Source organism: Sinohyriopsis cumingii, chromosome 14 (genome assembly GCF_028554795.1).
Source record: "Sinohyriopsis cumingii isolate HCF-2022 chromosome 14, ASM2855479v2, whole genome shotgun sequence".
In the NCBI taxonomy this organism is placed as follows: Eukaryota; Metazoa; Mollusca; class Bivalvia; order Unionida; family Unionidae; genus Sinohyriopsis; species Sinohyriopsis cumingii.
In genome coordinates, this window is record NC_142974.1 from 28407754 (window position 1) to 28427893 (window position 20140).

At 40.4% G+C, this 20140-nt stretch overlaps 1 protein-coding gene across 1 annotated transcript; it reads right to left on the reverse strand.

Moving 5' to 3' along the window:
* Positions 1–8008: 8008 nt before the first annotated feature.
* On the reverse strand, positions 8009–8788 carry LOC149783488 (protein CFDP2-like). Its single transcript, XM_089932852.1, has one exon. It carries the CDS (start codon positions 8786–8788, stop codon positions 8009–8011), a length of 780 nt encoding a protein of 259 aa, XP_089788978.1.
* Positions 8789–20140: the final 11352 nt, after the last annotated feature.

Genomic DNA, 20140 nt, shown 5'->3' on the forward strand with positions numbered 1-20140 from the left:
GTATTAATAATAATAATATAATAATAATGCATAATTCTAAGATACTCAGATAATAATTTATTGGCCGTAGTTCACATACAAAAATTAATATAACACTACTTGATAAACTACTTAATATATTGATAAATCCATACTATATCAAAATAAATTTTCCATCAATATTCCAAGAGTGGAATCTGTTTGTCTCTGCTTTCTGTCTTCCTCTTTTTTCTCTATCTGAATAACTGTCTTTATCATAATCTCTCTCTCTCTCTCTCTCTCTCTCTCTCTCTTGTCTCCCCTCTGTCTTTATCACTCTTCGTGTTTGTCATCCTTGCTTCCTATCTCCATATTCCTTGTTTTCCTCTAATTCTTCATCTCTTTCTTCCTCTCTCTATCTTCCTTTCTCTCCTACTGTCTTCTATTCTCTTGTCTCTTTTTTCCAATCTGTCTACTTTTCTCCTCTCTCTTTCTTCCTTAAGTCTTCCTCTTTATGTTCAATCTTGTCATCTTAATATCTTTCCCTATCTTTCTCCCTCTTGTCCTGTCTTCCTCCCTCTCTGACAATTCAGCTGCGTCTGTCTTCCTCTTTTTTCCTCTGTCGTCTTATATCTATTCCTCTCGCTCTTTCTTCCATCTCTTTCTTTATCTGTCTTTTACTATCTCCTTTATCTCTCCCTCACTGTTCTTCTATGTATATTCCTCCCGATTTCTCTTTCCTCTCCAATCTCTTTCTTTCTGTCTTCCTCTATCACCTTTTCTCTCTTTCTCTCTCCTTTCACTATCTGCCTCTAGAACTCTAATATACTCCTCTTTTTGTCATTCTATCTCCCTCTGTCTCTCTCTTTATTTCTTTTTCTATCTCACTTCATGGGGCCCCGAGTGGCCATGTGGTCTAAAGCGCGTTCCGTTACGGTTCACTGCCATCTCATCTATGCGTGGGTTCGAGTTTCGGATTCGGCTAATGTGGGTATTTGAGAAACCTTGTCAGTAGCTTCTCGTGGGTCGGTGGTTCTTCCAGGGTTCTTCCTCCACCATTAATACTGGCCACCATGCATAGCCTATCGTGTGCTGAAAAATGGCGTTAAATCCCATAACAACAATTATCTCAATTCCTTTCACTTTTGTTTCTCTCTAGCTCTTGCTCTTGCTCTCGTCTTTCTCTCTGTGGTATACAAAGTGCATGATTATAAATTGTAAACATTATTTTGAAATATAATTGAATTGTTATATTTTTATTTTAACAGGTAAATACAAGTGGTGGACATGACAAAACATATGAGAAATGCAAGGAAGGGTATCACTGGATGGGGATGAAACAACATGTAATAAAATAGGTCAGTTACTTCAATAAATACATTAGAGTGAATCTAGGCCAATACAAGCAGTACCTCCTCTGAATTCGTTACCAGTGCCATCAAAAGTGTAGAATTTAGTTGGAATCAATAGTATCTGTCCTCTTCCAATAACAACCAGCGGGAAGAAATACACTGATGCAGCCACATATATTTTTTTTCAAACGGTTTGAGGCTGAAGGTCTCCCCAACAAAAGTTCTGATGAAGTAAAAAAAAATTCAACTTAATATCATATGTCGCCTTAGTCCTGTCGATCTGGGAAAAGAGTTCACAACCCTTTCACTCAGTCTGGAATTCATTAACAAAACCTTGCAAATGACTATTTTAATGTAGTGTTATGTTACTAAGAATAAGTATGAACAATAATTTTAAAAAAAATTATTCCATGTGGGTGAACTTTGAAAGGTTATTATTCTGAAATTGTAACCTGTATTAAATTTAATGTAATGGCCCTTTGAAATAAATCATATATGAGTTTGTTACATGAACTTATTACATGTATTATATTTCACACGTGGACCCTTAAGCAGATTAAGAAAGAGTCTATTAATAAAAAAAAAATTCAATTAGTTGTAGTGAGAAAAAATCGGTTAGCTGATTCTGTCCCACCCCCACCCCAAGATTTGTTAAGTGACCCATTATATGTATGGCATTTCACTTGTAGGCCTTATGTATATTACGAAAGAACCCATTAATAATAAGAAACTATTTGGGGTGGGATTGAGGGAAAGAATCAGCTAACCGATTCTGACCCTCCCGCCCCCAATCTGTTAAGTGACCCATTACATGTATGATATTTCAAATGTGGACATTAATATTTTTTACCATTTAGTCCAGCAAGGGGGGGGGGGGAGGAGAATTGGCTGTTAAACTGGTTGAGCTAAATTATACTCCGATATATATAAAATCGGGGCGTGTGCTTTAATACATTTAATAGTGAGACACAGCAGTATATGCATGCTTGTTAGAATTTAAGACAGCTGACTATGATCCCTCATTGAAACATTTTCGTCCATGTCATCATTCATGTGTGCAGGGTAAAACATTGGTGTATTATAATGTGAACAGGAACATTATATTTTCATTTCTTCATACAAAATATTTGAAAACAGTAGAGTAGATTCATTGCACTTGGTAACCATTTTATTAGTCTTACATGAAATGAGGCTTTATAAACGATGCTTTAAATTTTTAACTGTTTTATCATATGGTGTTGTGTTCATTTAAAATGTTTTATATAAATTATAACTAAGCAACTGTACACTGAATTTTTGTATTATTAGCTGAAATGAAGATTATGCTTAAGGTGGAGATGGAATTTAGTCTTAACAGATTTGCATTGCTCCTATTCTTAATGTTTGGAAAGTTGTACTGTCTTTACTCAATGTTAGAGGAACAACTATGGGCATTTACTGGCATCTATTGATCAGTATGACTGGCCACATTTATTTTCAAACCTTGGTTAATTGCCAGTCCTGGTATGGGAGTTTAAGAAAAAGTATGTAAATATGTTAACAAATAAAGATGCTTAAAGAAAAGTTTGAAGATAAAAATACAAAAAAGTAATACATTTTTTTTAGATGAAACTCACAACCTTTTGTTCGACAGTGTGGACACAGAGAAACAATTGTACTCTTGTTGCACATTAATTAACTGACAAAGTTGGTCAAAAAGACCTTATCTCATCATCCCATGACTACATATATCGCTATATTCTTAGTTAATATTTCCTTAGAATTGTTGGTATACAGTCATGAAATTTGATTATTTATCTTAAGACTTTGTTTTACCCATTTGCAAAAAATGTAGAACCGTGACCTACATTTCAGGTTTGTTTAATTATGTTCTTTGTTTACATTAAGCTGACTTTCTGAGATCTTGGATAATATTGCCTGTTGAAATATGAAACGTTTTTATTTTTGCATTTATTAGCTGAACCAATTATTAAGAAGAGTTGGTCAAAGCAACATATTATTGAACATTAATGCATATTTATCTGTATTTTAAAAAAAAATCATGACACTAATCATCACATGTATGTAAATTTTCATTCATCACTGGTAAAATAGGTCACATTTAGCAAGAGTTGGTCAAAGCAACCAAACAACTTGTTTATTTAGTTTGAGGTGATGATCTGACGTCAGATGTGACTGTTATGACAGCCATAATATAAATATTGTCACTGTCATCTCATGAATAGAAAATCATATTGACATATGGTTTTGCACCAGATGATTTATTATCAAACCTATATGAAAATACATGACAATGGTGCAAATCTTCCAATCAGCATGGCTACCATTGTAACCATCTTGCATTTTTATTTTTGCATTCTTCTGAATGGAATGTTATATAGACATTTGGTTTCCACCAAAAGGCTTTTAATAGTCATAAATCAAAACATTGTAAGTTATTTTTAATTTTCTCACATTGTTTGATTTTATATTTTATTTAAGTAAATTTATATTTTGGTAGACTTGAATGCTTGTTTGGTTTTTCCTAGTCTTGTTACCTAAGTTCAAGCCCTATGACTTAACGTTGGTCTTAAAATGATGCCAATCTGCACAGACAGTATGATTTCTACAATAAGTATCTTGAAAAACATGGTATCTCTACTTTTATTAAATGAATGGTCATATCAACATAGGGTTATCACCAGAAAACTTTACATACAAATGGCCCCAGTCTTGCATTCATTAGGGTTCTCATGGTGGCCATTTTGAAAATTGTCTTCTTCCTGCAGAATATCAGAGATAGTTTCCATCAGTTAACAGAAAGAAACAGTCGTTGGTTAAAGGAAATTCATTTCAGCCAGTGGAGTATCACTGTTTGAAGGAGCTCTTGTTTTACTTAACTTGGCTGTAAAGCCAAGTGAGCTTTTGCTATGTACGCCTGTCTTTAGTGCGTTGATATTGTCTTTCCTCCATCGTGCATCATTTGTGTGTCCATCGGCAATTGCTATATTAATCTTGACACACTAATTTCAGCCAGACTTGTCAACCTTGTAAACATGTTCAGGTTTAAAACATTGCATGTTTGTTTTATGGTTTCTAGTTAGAGAAGCTTATTTGTATTATTAAGTATGGTAATATTTGAAAAAAGAAAAGGTTTTTTATTTATTGAAAAAAATTTGACATGGTCTATCACATTTGTTTCTTTCAGTCTTGGTTATGTTTTCTTTCTCATCAATCCAATCAGAAGGTTGTATTCCTTTACATCTGTGCTTTTCCCATGTAAATTTGTGGTTTCATTAGTCTTACCACCAGTCATTTACTCATGAACCAAACAAAAACGTAGGTCAGTTGAGCCCAGGTACACATGCAAATGGTCTGACAAGGTCTTATTCAGAAGTTGATGGGCAAAAAGACTTTCATGACTTTACTTGTATAAGCAATTTTTGATTATGACCCTGATCTGCTTTAATGCACATGTGATAAAGAAAGTGACCCTTCTGCATTACACAGAAAGCTCAAGTTTTCAATCAGGCCTATATTATTGATTGTGGCTATACTACAAACTATTGTGTAACTACAGAAATAGGAATATTGATCACCACTACAATGATTTTATTTTCTGTGGCAGAGGTAGTTTGAAAATATTTTATACAAATTTCAGCAGAGGATATTTTTATATTAGACAATTACCGCACTATATATAAATGGTAAAAAAAGTCACAAATTGATATTATAGCATTTTGAAAGAATGCATTGACATATCAAATTGTGGTTTCATTTTACCAGATCAGTGAATTATGCACAATGCTACATGTAAAGAATGAATTAATTTTTCACATAAATGTATCATAAAGATTAGTCAGAGACTTGTTAAAGATATTGATTGGATATATTGATAATTTATTAAACTTGTCTTGGAGTAGCAATGATGTACCGATAAAAACGACTTGGGAGAAGAAAAATTTCCTGGAAAGGCCTTTGATTTTGTACAGGAAAGAACTGAAGTAGTTAACATTTAGAGAACCCAAAATGAATAAATATTGCAATGATGATGATAGTGGTGACATTGAAAACATTAAGTGAATATAGTAGCCTAAGAGTGATGATCATCAAGAATGAAATAATTAGAGAAAGTTGTGTTTAGCGTTAATATATTGAATTACGAACAACACCTTTACATGAATAATATGACTTTTCTCGACGATGAAGAATCTAAGCAAATGAAGCAGTGTTATAAGTTTTGTACTCGCAGTGCTGTGCTTTAATAACATCAGATGCAAGTGTACAAGCGGTGGTCATTTATGCTTTGGTATAATACATTGTAATCATATTAAACAGCACTCATTGATTTGATCAGACACTGAATTAATGAAAATTAATTTAAGACACACAATTATATTTGACATTTATCATTGGTTGATGGAGACTGGTGTAAAACTGTTCGTAAAATGCACTACCACAGGTGTGCAAATTACATTCACAGCGGTGTATTTTACAGCAAATGGCCGTACAATCAAATAATGGCCATTACGAGTATTTTGAAGACCATATGCATATGCTGAGGAGCACGTACGCCTGATAATATGTACACCATCATTCCAAAAAATAGGGCCCTGGGGGTGACTAATTTGTCTAAAGGGTTCAACTTTACAGATCACTGCAATCTCACATTTGCATGGGTTTAAGTCACAGGCTTGGTCAATGTGGGTATGTGAAAAAGCTTGCCAGCATATACGTATGGTCTGGTGCTTGAGGCGACAGCAATGGAGCACCATTTTGGTCTGTCGGCTGCTGTTATGGGGGCGGTCTGCAGGGTGAGGTCTCTGGTCTTGAGTTCTCGCTCCATGGTTCGACACCAGGTCTCTTTCGGTCTGCCACGGTTCCTTTTCCCCTGTGGAGTCCATCTCAGTGCCACGCTTGGTAGTGAGTCGGGGGCATTAGGCAGACGTGGCCGAGCTATTTCCATCGACGAGTTGCAAATGTCTCAGCGATGGTGCTTGCGCCCGTTCTATGCCGGAGTTCCTCGTTCGAGATCATGTTTGAGCAGAAGATCCTCATGATCCGTCGCAGGAACTTGGTCTGGAAGACTTCGAGCTTGCGTTCTTTGTTAGCAGTGGTCTTCCAACACTCTGACCCGTACAAAGGGACGCTCAGCACGTTGCTCTTGAAGATACGGATCTTCGTGTGGGCGCTGAGGTTTGTTGTTCTCCAGATGGGCTTCAGCATTGCGAAGGCCTGGTTGGCCTTGTTGATTCTTGTGGTGACTTCCCTTGTGCAATCTCCATCCTTGGCTACCTTGCTGCCCAGGTACGTGAGTTCGTCTACTTCTTGCAGAGGCTGGTCGTTGATGGTGATTGGGTCGCCCACTCTAGTGTTCTTCCTCAAGACTTGTGTCTTACCTATGTTGACTCGAAGACCTATGGTACTTGCTGTCTGTACCAACTGTTGTGTCTTCTGTTGGATATCCTGGTGTCTGCATGCCAGAAACCCGATATCGTCGGCATAATCCAGGTCATCCAACATTGAGGTCAGCGTCCACTGTATTCCTTGCCTCCTGCCCTTTGTGGTGTGGCGCATGATCCAGTCAATGGCCAGTGAGAAGAGGATCGGCGAGAGAATGCATGCTTACTTCATTCCGGTTTCCACTTTGAATGGTTTAGTGAGTAGGTTGTTGTGGATGACTCTGCACTCAAAGTTCTCGTACAGGGGCCTGATGACGTTGACAAGTTTCTGGGGGATACCATAGTGTCGTAGGATCTTCCACAGAGAGAATCGGTGCAGGCTGTCGAAGGCCTTCTCAAAGTCGAAAAAGACCACATAAAGGGATCCATTCCCCTCGTGGGACTGCTTAAGGATCTGTCTCAGAACGAAGATGTGGTCGATGCACGATTTGCCCTTCCTAAAGCTTGCCTATTCCTGGCGTAGGATGCCTTCCACAGCTGTTGTGATGCGTTGAAGAATGATGCGACTGAAAAGCTTACTGGAGATGGATAGTAAGGTAATTCCTCGCCAATTGTTGCAGTTCCCCAGATCTCCTTTCTATGGAAGTTTGACGATGATTCCTGTTTTCCAGTCATTCGGTGCTTCTTCACTATTCCAGATCTTTTGGAGACACTTGCAAAGAAGCTGCGATATATTTGTGTCTTCTGCCTTCAGCATCTCGGGACATACTCCATCATCGCCAGGTGCCTTCCCATTCTTCAGCTTGTGGATGGCCTGCTTGACTTCCACAACAGCGATGTCGTCGCAGTTGATGTCAAGGGCCTCCTCTGCTTCAGGAATGTCAGCGAGTACTGGTGGGCCTGGACGATTCAGCATGGACTCAAAGTGTTGATTCCATCTGTTCAGCTTCTATTCCTCCACTGTGACATGAGTCCCATCTTCATCTCTCGCTGGAAGGTCGTGGTGCTGGTCGTAGTCGCCCTGCAGCTTCTTGGTGTTCTGGTACACCGTCTTCATGTCTTTCTGCTCTGCTGCTGCCTCCGCCTCCATTGCGAGTCTCTCTGTGTATTCTCTGTGTATTCTCTCCTGTCTCTCTTTGCTGATTTCTTCACCTCCTTGTCTTTTCCTCTATACTCCTTCGAAATTCTCTCTTTCAGTCTTGGTGACTTGGAGTCCAAAAGTCTCTTCTTAGTCTGTCTTCTCTCGTCTATGCGAGTCCACGTCTCTCCTGATATCCACTCTGTCTTCTTACTATTCCTATAACCTAAAACTACTTTTCATGCTTCCTTCATTGTTCTGTTGAAATTGGCGATGGTCAGCGCTAGCTTATCTTCTAGAATACTAAACCTGTTCCATAGGGCCAGCCTAAACTCTTCCTTCACTTTTGGATCTTTCAGCTTGGCCACATCGAAACGTTGATTCCTGGAGACAACTATCCTAACTTTCCTAAGCCTCAAAGTCACCTTGGCCACGTCCTGCAGGGAGTGTTTCCAACGGCCGTTGATGATGACGTGGTCGATCTGGTTCTTATTTCTGCTGTCTGGTGACGTCCATGTGAGCCTGTGGATGTCTTTGTGCTCGAACAGGGTCCGTCCTATGACCAAGTCATTCTCTTCACAAAATTTGACCTGTCTTTCCCCGTTGTCGGTCATCACACCTACTCCATGGCTTCCTATGGTCCTCTCTCTGTCTTTATTGTCGCAGCCGACCCTAGCGTTGAAGTCGCCAAGTAGCAACAGCACGTCATGTCGAGGGACGTCCTCTAAAACGGCTTGAAGAGCGTCGTAGAAGGCGTCTTTGTACTCTTCTTCCACGTCGTCTATTGGTGCATAAGCCAGAACAAAAGACAGCTTGGTGTACTTGGAGTTCATCCTGACGTACAGCAGGCGCTTATTCACTGGCTTCCACTGTAGAACGGTATTGGTCTTGTTCTTGCTGACAATGATGGCGACCCCCTCCTGGTGGTCATTGTCCATCCTTCCGGACCAGATGATGACTTCTCCGGAGTTCAAATTCTGCTTGCCGGCACCAGTCCATCGTGCTTCTGTTACACCCATGAGGGTCAAGTTGTAGTGATTCAACTCGCTCACTGCTTGTGTCAGTTTTCCAGTCTGGTTGAGCGTTCGCACGTTCCAGCATCCAACTCTGATCTATGCTTTTGGCGTCAGGAGTTCCGCTATCGGGACGGGGACGTCCTTGCGGTTTTGTTCTCCATCCGTCATAGAGCCAGTTGCTTTCTGTCCGAATACAATTTATAAATACATAAAGTTCAGTGGCATTGGTATGTAATGACTCTAGAGGCGTTGGCCTTGGAAAATGTTAACTATTAAGCAGAACTTGCCATTATGTATACTGTAAATTACATTTGCTCGCATGACATATTGGTATAGGTGTCTTAAATGTTGCATCCGAGTTTAATCACATGACCAGTTTTGCCGACCTTGTGGATCTGTTCGTGAGTATTATTGTGCACTCCGACAATGATTCGCAAATATATATGTCAATAAAAACACCCCGTAACGTTAAGACTGTTAACATCCATGCAGTTTATGATCCTGATAGAGTAAACAAACTAAAAGAAAATTATTCAAGGAATTTGTAATTAGAGAAGGATGTTCCCTTATATACCAGTACCAGTAAATGCAAAAGTTCAGTGGGATATTTCCATTCGTCGCAGAGATTTCAGTGCTGTTAGCAGTGGTAAAATCAATCATTTTTTAGGTGTCTTTATGCGGGGTAGCATGCATCGAGTATTCCGCAAATAATACAAAATGGCATTGTTAACCTAAATTTGACAACGGGACCTAGAATGCATTGGGTAACATACATACTAAGACCCAAACCTATTTTATATTTTGACTTGTATTGGCTTGTGCCACTTCAAATTGTTAATTATTTAATCCATGGCGATATCCCATACTGACAGCCATCATTGTCAGATGGGCCAATATATGGTCATGTCGTTGCTAAATAATTGCATGCACTTGAGAATTCACCATCACAGCAAATGTGTATTGAAATTACATTTATAATTGCTTAACATTATTTAAAATGTATGTAAACATTTACTCAGATATTGTATTTATGAAAATCTGAGCAGATTAATCACCTATTTTTAAACCTTAAATTTGACAGCTTCTCTCTCTAAACGGCATATACTAACTGATATAGTGGTATCAGTATGGGGCTTAGCAGCAGGGCGGCTGGACAGACCATTAGGTCTACGAATTAGAGAACTCAGTCAGAGAAGGAAGCAAAAATGGACATAGAAGATCGAGAAGGATAAATCGAGACCAGTGCGATATCGTGACCGAGGATCATGTAAATTGATTGTAATAAACCCAAGTGGCTCCCTCTGCGCATGTGCAAAGAAGTTTTTAAATCTAACAACTATCATGTCACCGGAACACCAAGTCTAATGAATATTTTGCAGCGTGTGTGTATCGAGGCCATTGACGACCACCAAAAGATTGCAGTTGTTTCTGATGACTTTAGGAATCTGAGTGTATCAGTAGTGATGGGGGGTTGGGGGATGGGCGCGATATACGGACATTGGGAATTAACATTACAAGACCCCCCTGGGGGGAATGTACGGACAAGATTTATACGGACAAAGAATATACGGACAAAAGCTTAGGCCTGTATACGGACAAAGGAAATTGAACATAGGGAATGTGTTGGGCCTGTATACGGACAATAGGAATTGAACAGGAGTGACCTCTCGGTACTGGACACTGGCAACAATATTGCAAGTGGCTGACCTCAATCGGGCAGAACAGTACATTTTACGGACAATGGGAATCTTCATACAAATACCCCTTGGGCATGTTTACGGACAAGATTTATAGGGACAATGGGAATTACAATTACAAGACCCCTGGGTACATTATCAGACAAGATTTATACAGAAAAAAGGTTGGGCCTATATACGGACAAGGAAAAGTTGGGTTTTTGTATAGGGTTCATAGGAATGGAACATGTTGGGTGACGTGACGGTACTGGACATAATAGCAACAATGTGGTAAGGGACTGACCTGAATACGCGCGACCCTAGGTAGAGACAAATAGAGTAGAGACAAAGACATGTATAACATATGCATAGATTGATGACCATCAATCTATTACACATTAAATATAAAATCGACTAAAATAAGTTTTGGGCAAGAGAGAATAGATATCTTTTCGAGGCAATGAAGTGGCCCTGAAAAGGCCTTTGGTTTTATGTTAACACAAGCTGATTGCTTCTCGTTCCTGAGTTTTGTTGTTGTTAAAACAAATACCCAACGGTCCCTTTCATGGCCACCACTACTCTCCAAAAGAGATAGCATTCATTTTGCCAAAATCAATTAAAACTCAAAATCCCTTTTTTGCCCAATAATGAACGTGTGTGTGTGTGAGTGCGTGAGTGTAGGTCCTTATTCTAAAAAAAATGTCAAAAATAAGAGACACTAACGTTTTCTGTCTGGTCTATTCTGGTACAAAGTTTACAATCCAATTAACAACACAACACTCTAAATAGTTTATACACTTCTTTTGTGTCTTTTCGCTCTCTCCTTTCTTTGAAATTCTTCACTTTCACAGGTTTCTCTTCCTCTACCTCACCTTCGTGTCGTCTTCTTTTCCTCCCTTTCTTCTCTTTCTGGACGTGTCGGGATTCTTCCTTTTTGGAGGGTACTTCTTCTCCTTCCGGTTCGGAACCCCTCTCTGCCTCTTGCTCCTGTTGTTTCTTAGGGCAGCCTGAAGACCAATGTCCTTTCTCTTGACAATGCTAATAGGTATCTTGACGTTTGTCTCTTTTGACACCTGTCTTGATTTTTGATGGTCTGGACATTATGTAGCCTAACCCCCTTTCGTCTGACAGATATAGCAAGTTTCTTGACTTTTATCTCGAACTGAGGGGGAGTATGCCGTCGGCTTGTCTGAAGAAAACATTCGTATGACACCTCGCAAAGCTCTGATCAGAAGTTCGATCTATGTTGGCTCTTCCATCGTTTTAGTCGGCTTGAGAGTGAAATGAACACTGGGAGGGAAGACGATAACCCTTTATATATACACTGGTCTGACATAAATCTATAATTGACCATTGTGTTTAAAATGTAGTCATTTGACTTATTGCTGTCAAGATGAAACGATCACATCATTTTTTGGAGAAAGGAAAAGAACGTAAGACACAGAAACGTGACTTATCGCCTCGTACAGTAGTCTTGGCTCAAATCCATGCCAGTGATTTTAAAGATGACATGAGTGTACCAGAATCCAGGCCCAGAGAGTCTACAGCAAACCAAAGTTCACCACCACTAGAAAACCCTGAAAAGTACTACCATATTTGAGAAACGGAAAAAGCGATCCTCTAGAAAAATTAAAACTACGGCCTACACTTACACGGTGAATTTTAAAGATTTCAAGTCCGACGTACCGTTTGAGAATGCAAAAGAGTTCATCACCGAAGTGTGCGATTCTTTGTCAACCACACTGAAACGGCAAAGTGAAGCCAAAGAAGACGATCGCTTGAGATTTTCCATTCATCACGGCAGCTTGAAATCACCCGTTTGGATCGAGTTTAACAGCCCGGCAGAACTGACACCTTCCAAAGTCATCGACAAGATTCAACACGTGCAACAATCCAACGACACGTTTCACATCACCGATGGAAAAGCGACATTGTACATGGACCAAGTTTTTCTTCCCCAGGGGACCGGACGCAAAAGGGTGTTATTGGTAGACTAACCTTCTCAACACCAAAAAGAGCCATGTCCAAATTACCAACCATCAAGACAAGATGTGCTTAGACCGTGCCATCGTGGTGGGACGAACGTATGCCGACAAGAACGACACGGCAGAATGGAAAAGAGCCTGGCAAACTATTCAAAAATCAAACAGAGCCAAACAACGAAGAGAAGCAGAACTCCTGTTTCAGCAAGCTGGGATATCCAAAGACAGACCCTGTGGCATTCCTGAAATGCAAAATTGCTAGACGTATTAGCTCCACGCTACACCTTGAATGTACACCCTCAAGAAGTGCGCCGACCTCTGTTGTTTCGAGGAAAAACTTTTTAAAGACGGAATATACATTCCCGCCTATCATCACGATGAACATTTCGATGCCATTACCAGTATCGCTGCATTCCTGGAATACAGTTATTACTGTGAGAAATGTGACACTTTAGACCAAATGGAGAAAAAGGAAGGAAGGCGATCGTTTGCTAGTGTGATGTTGAATTTTTGTGAGGTAAAACGGCACAATGACCGTGTTTATCCAAGACAGAGTATATGACAGAAACCTTCCGCTAATTCCAGATGATTTACGACAAAACCAAATACATAAAACACGTGGATGTCCTTCGTAAGGACTAGATCTTAGTTAATTACGAAGAAGAACTGGAGTTTGTAGACGCTGACGAATTTGGAAATGTCAACATTGCGGCTTATGTGACAGCCCATGCTCGCTTAAAATTATACGAAGCGTTACACCAATAAGGAAATCGTGTACTGTATTTTGACACTGACAGTTGCATCTACATCGATCGGCTGGGTCAACGTCACCATGTCATAGAAGGAGACCGCTTAGGAACCTGGACGGACGAGCACCCCATCGACACGATTCTATGTTTTGCTAGTGGCTGTCCCAAACATTACGGTTACTAATAACGGAACCCGGAAGGAAAGTGCACACGGAGTGTAAAAGTGAAAGGATTGACTCTCAATTATCGCACCAGTCAAGTGGTGAACTTTGGGGTATTGAAAGAAGCCATGCAGTGTGGAGAGGATCAAGATTTTACCAACATGACAAGATTGAACGTTTAGCCAGACACCAAATTGTCATTCGACCATTGGAAAAAGTCGATCAAATCGTGTACCAGAAGCGAGTGCGACTTGGCAATCACTTGACTTTGCCCTACGGACACACTGGTATAAAGAAATGGTTACAAGAGGATAGCCACCACCAAGGAGGATGACTTCGACACAGCGAGAATCGAGTGAGAAATCCACTGAGAACTCCAAGTTCAAACCATTTAATTGTCCTGTCTTCTTGCCTGATTGTTGTAAATGTGCCCGTCGAATGGAAACGTTTCAAAAATGGCCTACCGATAAAGAAGGATTACCTATTTCGAATGTTTTAGCTAGAACAGGATTTGTCTGCTTGGGACCTAGGACTGGATTGGAATACGAAGTACATTGTTTCAGTTGTGGTCTGAAATTGCAAATGGATCAATGTATCTATAAAGATTCAGCTATTCTGGGACATACTGGATGGTCTCCTCATTGTCCTTACCTTTCTATTCTTTTCCACCCATCGCACTCCAATACATTCATAATGGTACCTTAGATAAGTCAGTACCGTTGTCCAAGAAGAGAAAAAGGAACACTTCCAAAACTGTATATAAAAAGGAAAGATTTACAAGCTCGAGACTTCATTACGGATAGTATAAAAAGGGAAAACGTCAAAGACCGATAGTTCATTGTAACTACCATTGCCAAGCGAGAAAGATGAATACTTTTAAACAGCAAGTATCAAGCGAGAGAAAACTCGAGTGCGATGCTGTGCCTTGCGATTGCAGGGATGCCGTACGCTGTGACCTCAGTGATTCAGTACCACATCATGGGAACCTTGCTATGACTACTACTACCATACCTACCATAGAAAGTGATGATGTGCGTGTCAAACCTGACGGATGCGAAAGCGATGCCACTCATTATCGTGGATTATTTACTGATTTTCATCGTTGATGTCATCAACCACGTGAAACCATGCGGCTACCACCCAACGGATGTCATTCAAAAATGAGCAAACTGCTGCGGATTTCATCGTACCCTCATCGAAATGAGTCTGTTAAAGAGGAACATTCGGTCTCTGCGCGTTTGCCTGAATACTGCAACTTTTGAAAGTCGATTCTAAACCTTCCGAGGAAAGTGGTTTAAATATCTGGGAGGACCTACCCCCGAAGAATTAGCCAGTGCCGGATTTATCTACATGGCTGAAGGGGATAAAATCAAGTGCTTCAGTTGCGATGTGTCACTTTACGAGTGGGAACAGAAAGATTCGGCTTACCTGGAACATGTTCGATGGTCTCCGGATTGTCATTACCTACATTTAGTGGGACAAGCAGAGTAATCTCTGGATTGATCCTTTACAAGAGAACATTCGTGGTTTGGAATTGGATTTGAGAGAACGCATTTACCGAGAGTTGGTCAAAATACAGGCTCAACGCAAAGAATAATTGCATCCGTTACGTCACCAATGTTGGAACCACTGGAACCTGAATGGTATAAGAGGACTGATTCATTTGAAAACGTTTCATCGGTCGGACATTCTTGAACTGGACGAGCACCCGAAGACTTTTGTGGCTACTCATCCTACTACTTACAAGGTGGCCATACTACATCGAATTTCAGCGGAAGAGTTAAAGGATTACTAAAATCTTTTACGCTATCAAATTTTATCTGTGGAGGAAAATTCTGTGCGGTGTTTGACGTGTGAACTAGTGACTAAACAATTTGGATATGACGACGGTGTACGATCGGTTCTGTGCGAAAACTACACTTATTTCTTTAAACAAAAAGAGGTATACAAAGGAACTACCATGCCGCGACCTTTATCAATCGTAATACAACGATTGCCGTGGAAGGAAATCAATGACAGTATTCAAACTGAGGATTACCATCTCTTTTTACGAGCATTGAGTCCCATGAATTTGGGTCGTAGTATAGTGTGTGTCTTAGTGACTTACTTTCTGGGATTTCGTTTGCAAGGCGATTCATTGTGGGCTCTGTACGATTTGCATAGTGAGATCCCGCCAAGAAAACATGAAGATGGTACTTGTGAATGTACACGAGAGTCTCATTCTGTTAAAACCTTGGATCTGGATACTTCTTTACCTCTACGGGGAAAATAGATTCAGCAACTTTTAGGCACTGAAGATGTGTACGACGATGTGTGTTTAGCTTGTGACTTACACCCTCACTGGACAGATGTACGTGACTGAAAAAGGTGGGGTTTCGAGGCTTGGACAAAGGAAGTGGCAAATTATGCCCAAAAGTTGTGATGCTGGTTTCCAACGTCCAGTGAAAAAAGTAACTTTTAAACCTGTGTTACTTAGAGTGCCAGAAGAAGAAGAACCTGTCACCGAGGAAAACAACTCCCTTCAGGACAGGACTGTCATCGACATTTCCGAAAGGTCATTCCGGGAGGACCCATGTGTGACTGTAACAAATGTAGAGACTCGAAGAACATTACACACATTCCCTAGGACACCACGCCTTCGTCAAAACCAATGTTGTACAGTGACTTGTTTATATTACACTTTGGTCATTGCAATGTGCATTTTAATGATGTACTTAACCATTTGGCTTTGATGCATTTTTGTCTTTCGTGTTGTTCCACTGTAAAAAAATTAATATACGTGTCCTGAAAAAAGTGAACAAAAACTCTTGTATTGTCTGTCTTCGTGTCAAAAGTGAAATTACATGCACTATGCCTACCTCAGCTGTTTCTGTTCAATCTTCTTCCATTTTCAAAGTCATCGACGAAACCTTAGATCGTGCCAGCTGGGAGGCCTTGTATCTTCACCATCCCTTTAACGTGTTAATCGCCGGACCCTGCGGTTGAGGCAAAACCGAATTTGTCAAACGTTTGATCGAACATCATTTGGTCATCTTCGACGACATGTTAGGAGAAGACGAAGAGGAAATTAAACTGTGGTTTAAGCGCAAAGGGCATCGTCGTAATGCCAGTGTTATTTACATCACTCCAAATTTGTTTCTACAATGTAAAGCCTATCGCACCATCAGTCTCAATGCTCATTACGTCATCATCATCAGTCTCATGAGATAGTGTGGTCGTCGAGGCACTGTGCTGCTGAACATCTGACCAGTTCCCTCCACTTGTCTCGATCATGTGCCAATGCCTGTGTCTCCGCAAAACTTTTCCTGGTCCATTCTGTGATGTTGTCAGTCCACTTTTTTCTCTGTCTACCTCTCCTTATGCCACCCTGGACGCTGCCCTGCAGGACTGTAGTGGATAGAGTTTTGGCTCAAGTGACATTGCCATACCATTTCAGCTTTCTCTTTTTGACGGCGGTGAGGAGGTCCTCATATTCGCCTACTTCACGCCTGATGGTGTTACGCACTTCTTCATTTGTGATGTGGTCCATGTAAGAAATGCCAAGGATGGTTCTGTAGCATCTCATTTCAAGTGACTGGATTCTTCGTTGTAATTCTGCTGTCAGGGTCATTGCCTCACATGAGTACAAAAAGACTGAGATGACTATAGCTCGCAATAGTCTGATTTTAGTTTTCGGACAGATATTCTTGTCTCTCCAGATGGGTCTTATCTTTGACATAGCTGCCATTGCTTGTGCTGCTCTTCACAAAATTTCTGCTCTTGATCCCTCTTCAGTGATTATGGAACCAAGATATTTGAACTGGCTCACTGTTTCCAATTCATGTCCTCTGACTTTAATCTTGACTGAGATTTGTTTGCCACTATTTGTCATCAGCTTCGTCTTCTCAGCGCTTATATCCATGTCAAATCTGGAAGATGTTTCATCTAGGTTCTTCACTAAGGTGGCAAGCTCGTCTTCACTGCCTGCCAGTCCATCAATGTCGTCTGCAAAGGGAGGTTGGTGATGTTACGCCCTGCAATGCTGACGGCCCCACAGTGGTTTTCCAGGGCTTAGCTCATGATGCGCTCTAAGTAGATGTTGAAAAGCTTAGGTGACAGGAGAGAGCCTTGACGCACTCCCACTGTTGTCTGGAACCAGTCCCCCACAGAACCTTGGGCAATTACTGCACTGGTAGCCTTGGCATACAGCTTCTTGATGGTATTGGCTAACTTTTCACCCATGTTATACTTCTTCATTGTGGCCCACAATGCCTCATGCCACACTCTGTCAAAGGCCTTTTTGAAATCTATGAACACATGATAGATGTCTTGTTGGTGTTGCGAGTACTTTTCGCACAGAACCCTGAGATTGAATATTTATTCTGTTGTGCTTCTTCCACTCCGGAACCCGGCCTGTTCTTCCGCCGAATTTGATAATACCTTAGAAATCAACAGTTTGAGATAAGTCATTCTAGACTATTATATGCTGTGGAAGACTGTTATCCTTCTTTGAATGGTGAAGAATCTTTGGAAATGGAATCGGGAGCAGGACCCGAACACAAAGACGAAGATGTCATAGTGATTAGGTCCAGATGGCCATAACAAGAACAATATCTGGACTCCTGTTTTTCCAAATACCTGGCAGAAACAAAATACAGAATTGATCACGAAAGATTGCTATGGATGTCAAAACGATCATCCCAGTCAAATTCAACACGAAAAATGCATGATGATGAGTCAAGATGAAAATTTGGACGAGTATCTGGACGACGCTTGGGGTCTCATCTCGGAAGAAACAGTGTTGCAACAGTGGTATAAAGACTTGCGTGATCATTCCTCTCCTTGATTGATTGCTCTTGAGATCCATGACATTGAAAATCTCTTGGCTCAGTGTGCGGAGAAGGAACGGTTACTTGTCAAAGATTTTCATGCAAAAAGTTAGGATTGAATTGATGACTTATCATAACCTGCGAAAACAAAATAAGAAGAACACAAAAAATAAAAATGGATACCTGGGAACTTTATTACCTTTTGAACAACAGTTCGTACACTGCTTCTTGGAATCATGTCGTGTGTGCAAAAGACCAACTGCGTCATTACAAACCTCAAGAACATCAAGCTTATGTCATCAACACGGACGACAGTCATCTCCTAGGAACCCACTCGGTAGCCGTCTACTTCCTTAAAGAGGGTTGTGCGGAGTATTTTGATTCGTATGGATTGCTGCCTTTGGAAGACGATATCATTGACTTTAAGAGAAGAAATGCCCAGACGACACGATTCAAAAATGTGAAAGTACTAGGCACAGACTCCATAGCGTGTGGACAATATTGTGTGTATTTTCTTCATCAACGCAGTCTTGGATATTCCTTAGGACATTTAGTGACTTATTTTGATTGTAACTCTTGTAGAAACGATGACAAGTTAGTTCGATGTTTTTGTGACCGTTATGGATATCTTTTGTCTTTAGCTAGTAAACGTACTGTTCATCAATGGTCTAATGACCTGCCTCAGTGGAAGTCTAGCTTGTCTTCACAACGTTGATAACCTTGTCAAAAATAATTTGATTAAAAAATGTTTGTTTATTTGAAATTGTTTGTTGTTTGTTGTTTGAAAAAAATGTTGAGTTTTGAAAAATTTGTCTGTCGTTTGTTTGTCTTTTTAAAAATCACTGTGACTATATATGCTCTTTGACTTCTCTCTATCTCTCACCATAAAGATCAGCTACCATAGCGTTCCGACCAACAAAAATCGTACGTGTGTTTCTTATCGCGTCCGCGCTTGAGCCATATTAAGAGATGAAGTCTCCAGTCTGACCGTCCATTGTTGACTCATCCTTCTATGAAGATGTGTTCAAGACTAGACAAGCTGAACGTAGCTTACGTGAATTTACATCGTGTCATGCAAAGCCAGATACCCAAGCCTGATGAGATAGTGAATGTCAGAGGGGAAATCAAGAAAGAACAAGAGGAGTGGACAGAGAAGTACAGACTACAGCAGAAGCAGAGAGAACATCAACAACAGCAGCAGCAACAGCAGCAGCAGCAACAGCAACATAAGGAGCCAGACAGAGGTTTTGTGGACTGCCGTGTACACACGAAAGAGTTCGCCTTCTCTTTCGAAGAAGCAGACATTATCCTGTAGGAAAGCTTTCAGCCAGACGGGGACTCAATTTTAGAAAATTAAAGATTGCCATAACTCACCGTTAGCAAAACAACCCTTTTCAGGGCTACCATAAACATCTAGAAAAGATATACTAGTCAATTGCCAAAATTTATATTTGTAGTTTTAAAAAATAGAAGTGTGTCTATAAGCACTTGGTTTCTTTGTTTTATGTCAAAAAATAGAAGTGTACCTATCAACACTTGGTTTTTCAGTCTTGTTAAATAGTGTGTATTTGTTTGTAAGTAAAAAGGGTCAACGTGAGTATTTCTTTCAGGTCCGCGCGTTCCATGATTTTTTGTGATTATATGGGTATTGTGAGTTTTGGTGTAAAGTATGTTTTCCTTAAGTCCGCGCTTCATATAAAGCGAAGCGTTCGTCAGTCTGGCTACCCATCGTTGACCTGTCAACTGCGAAAAAATGAGTTACAGAATTGCCAAAATGTTGGAACTCCAAATGCACCTTGAGTAAGCCAGGCGCCTACTTGATGAACTGGCCATGGTGGCGATACAGGAGGAAGCCAGGATAGAAGAGGAGGAGGAGAAGACAAAATAGAAGAAAGAGAAGGAAGAAAGAATCCTGCTTCACCTAATGCTACGGCCTCTGTGTGAGGTCAAGTCTGAGGCGAGGACACCTCCACGGCCAG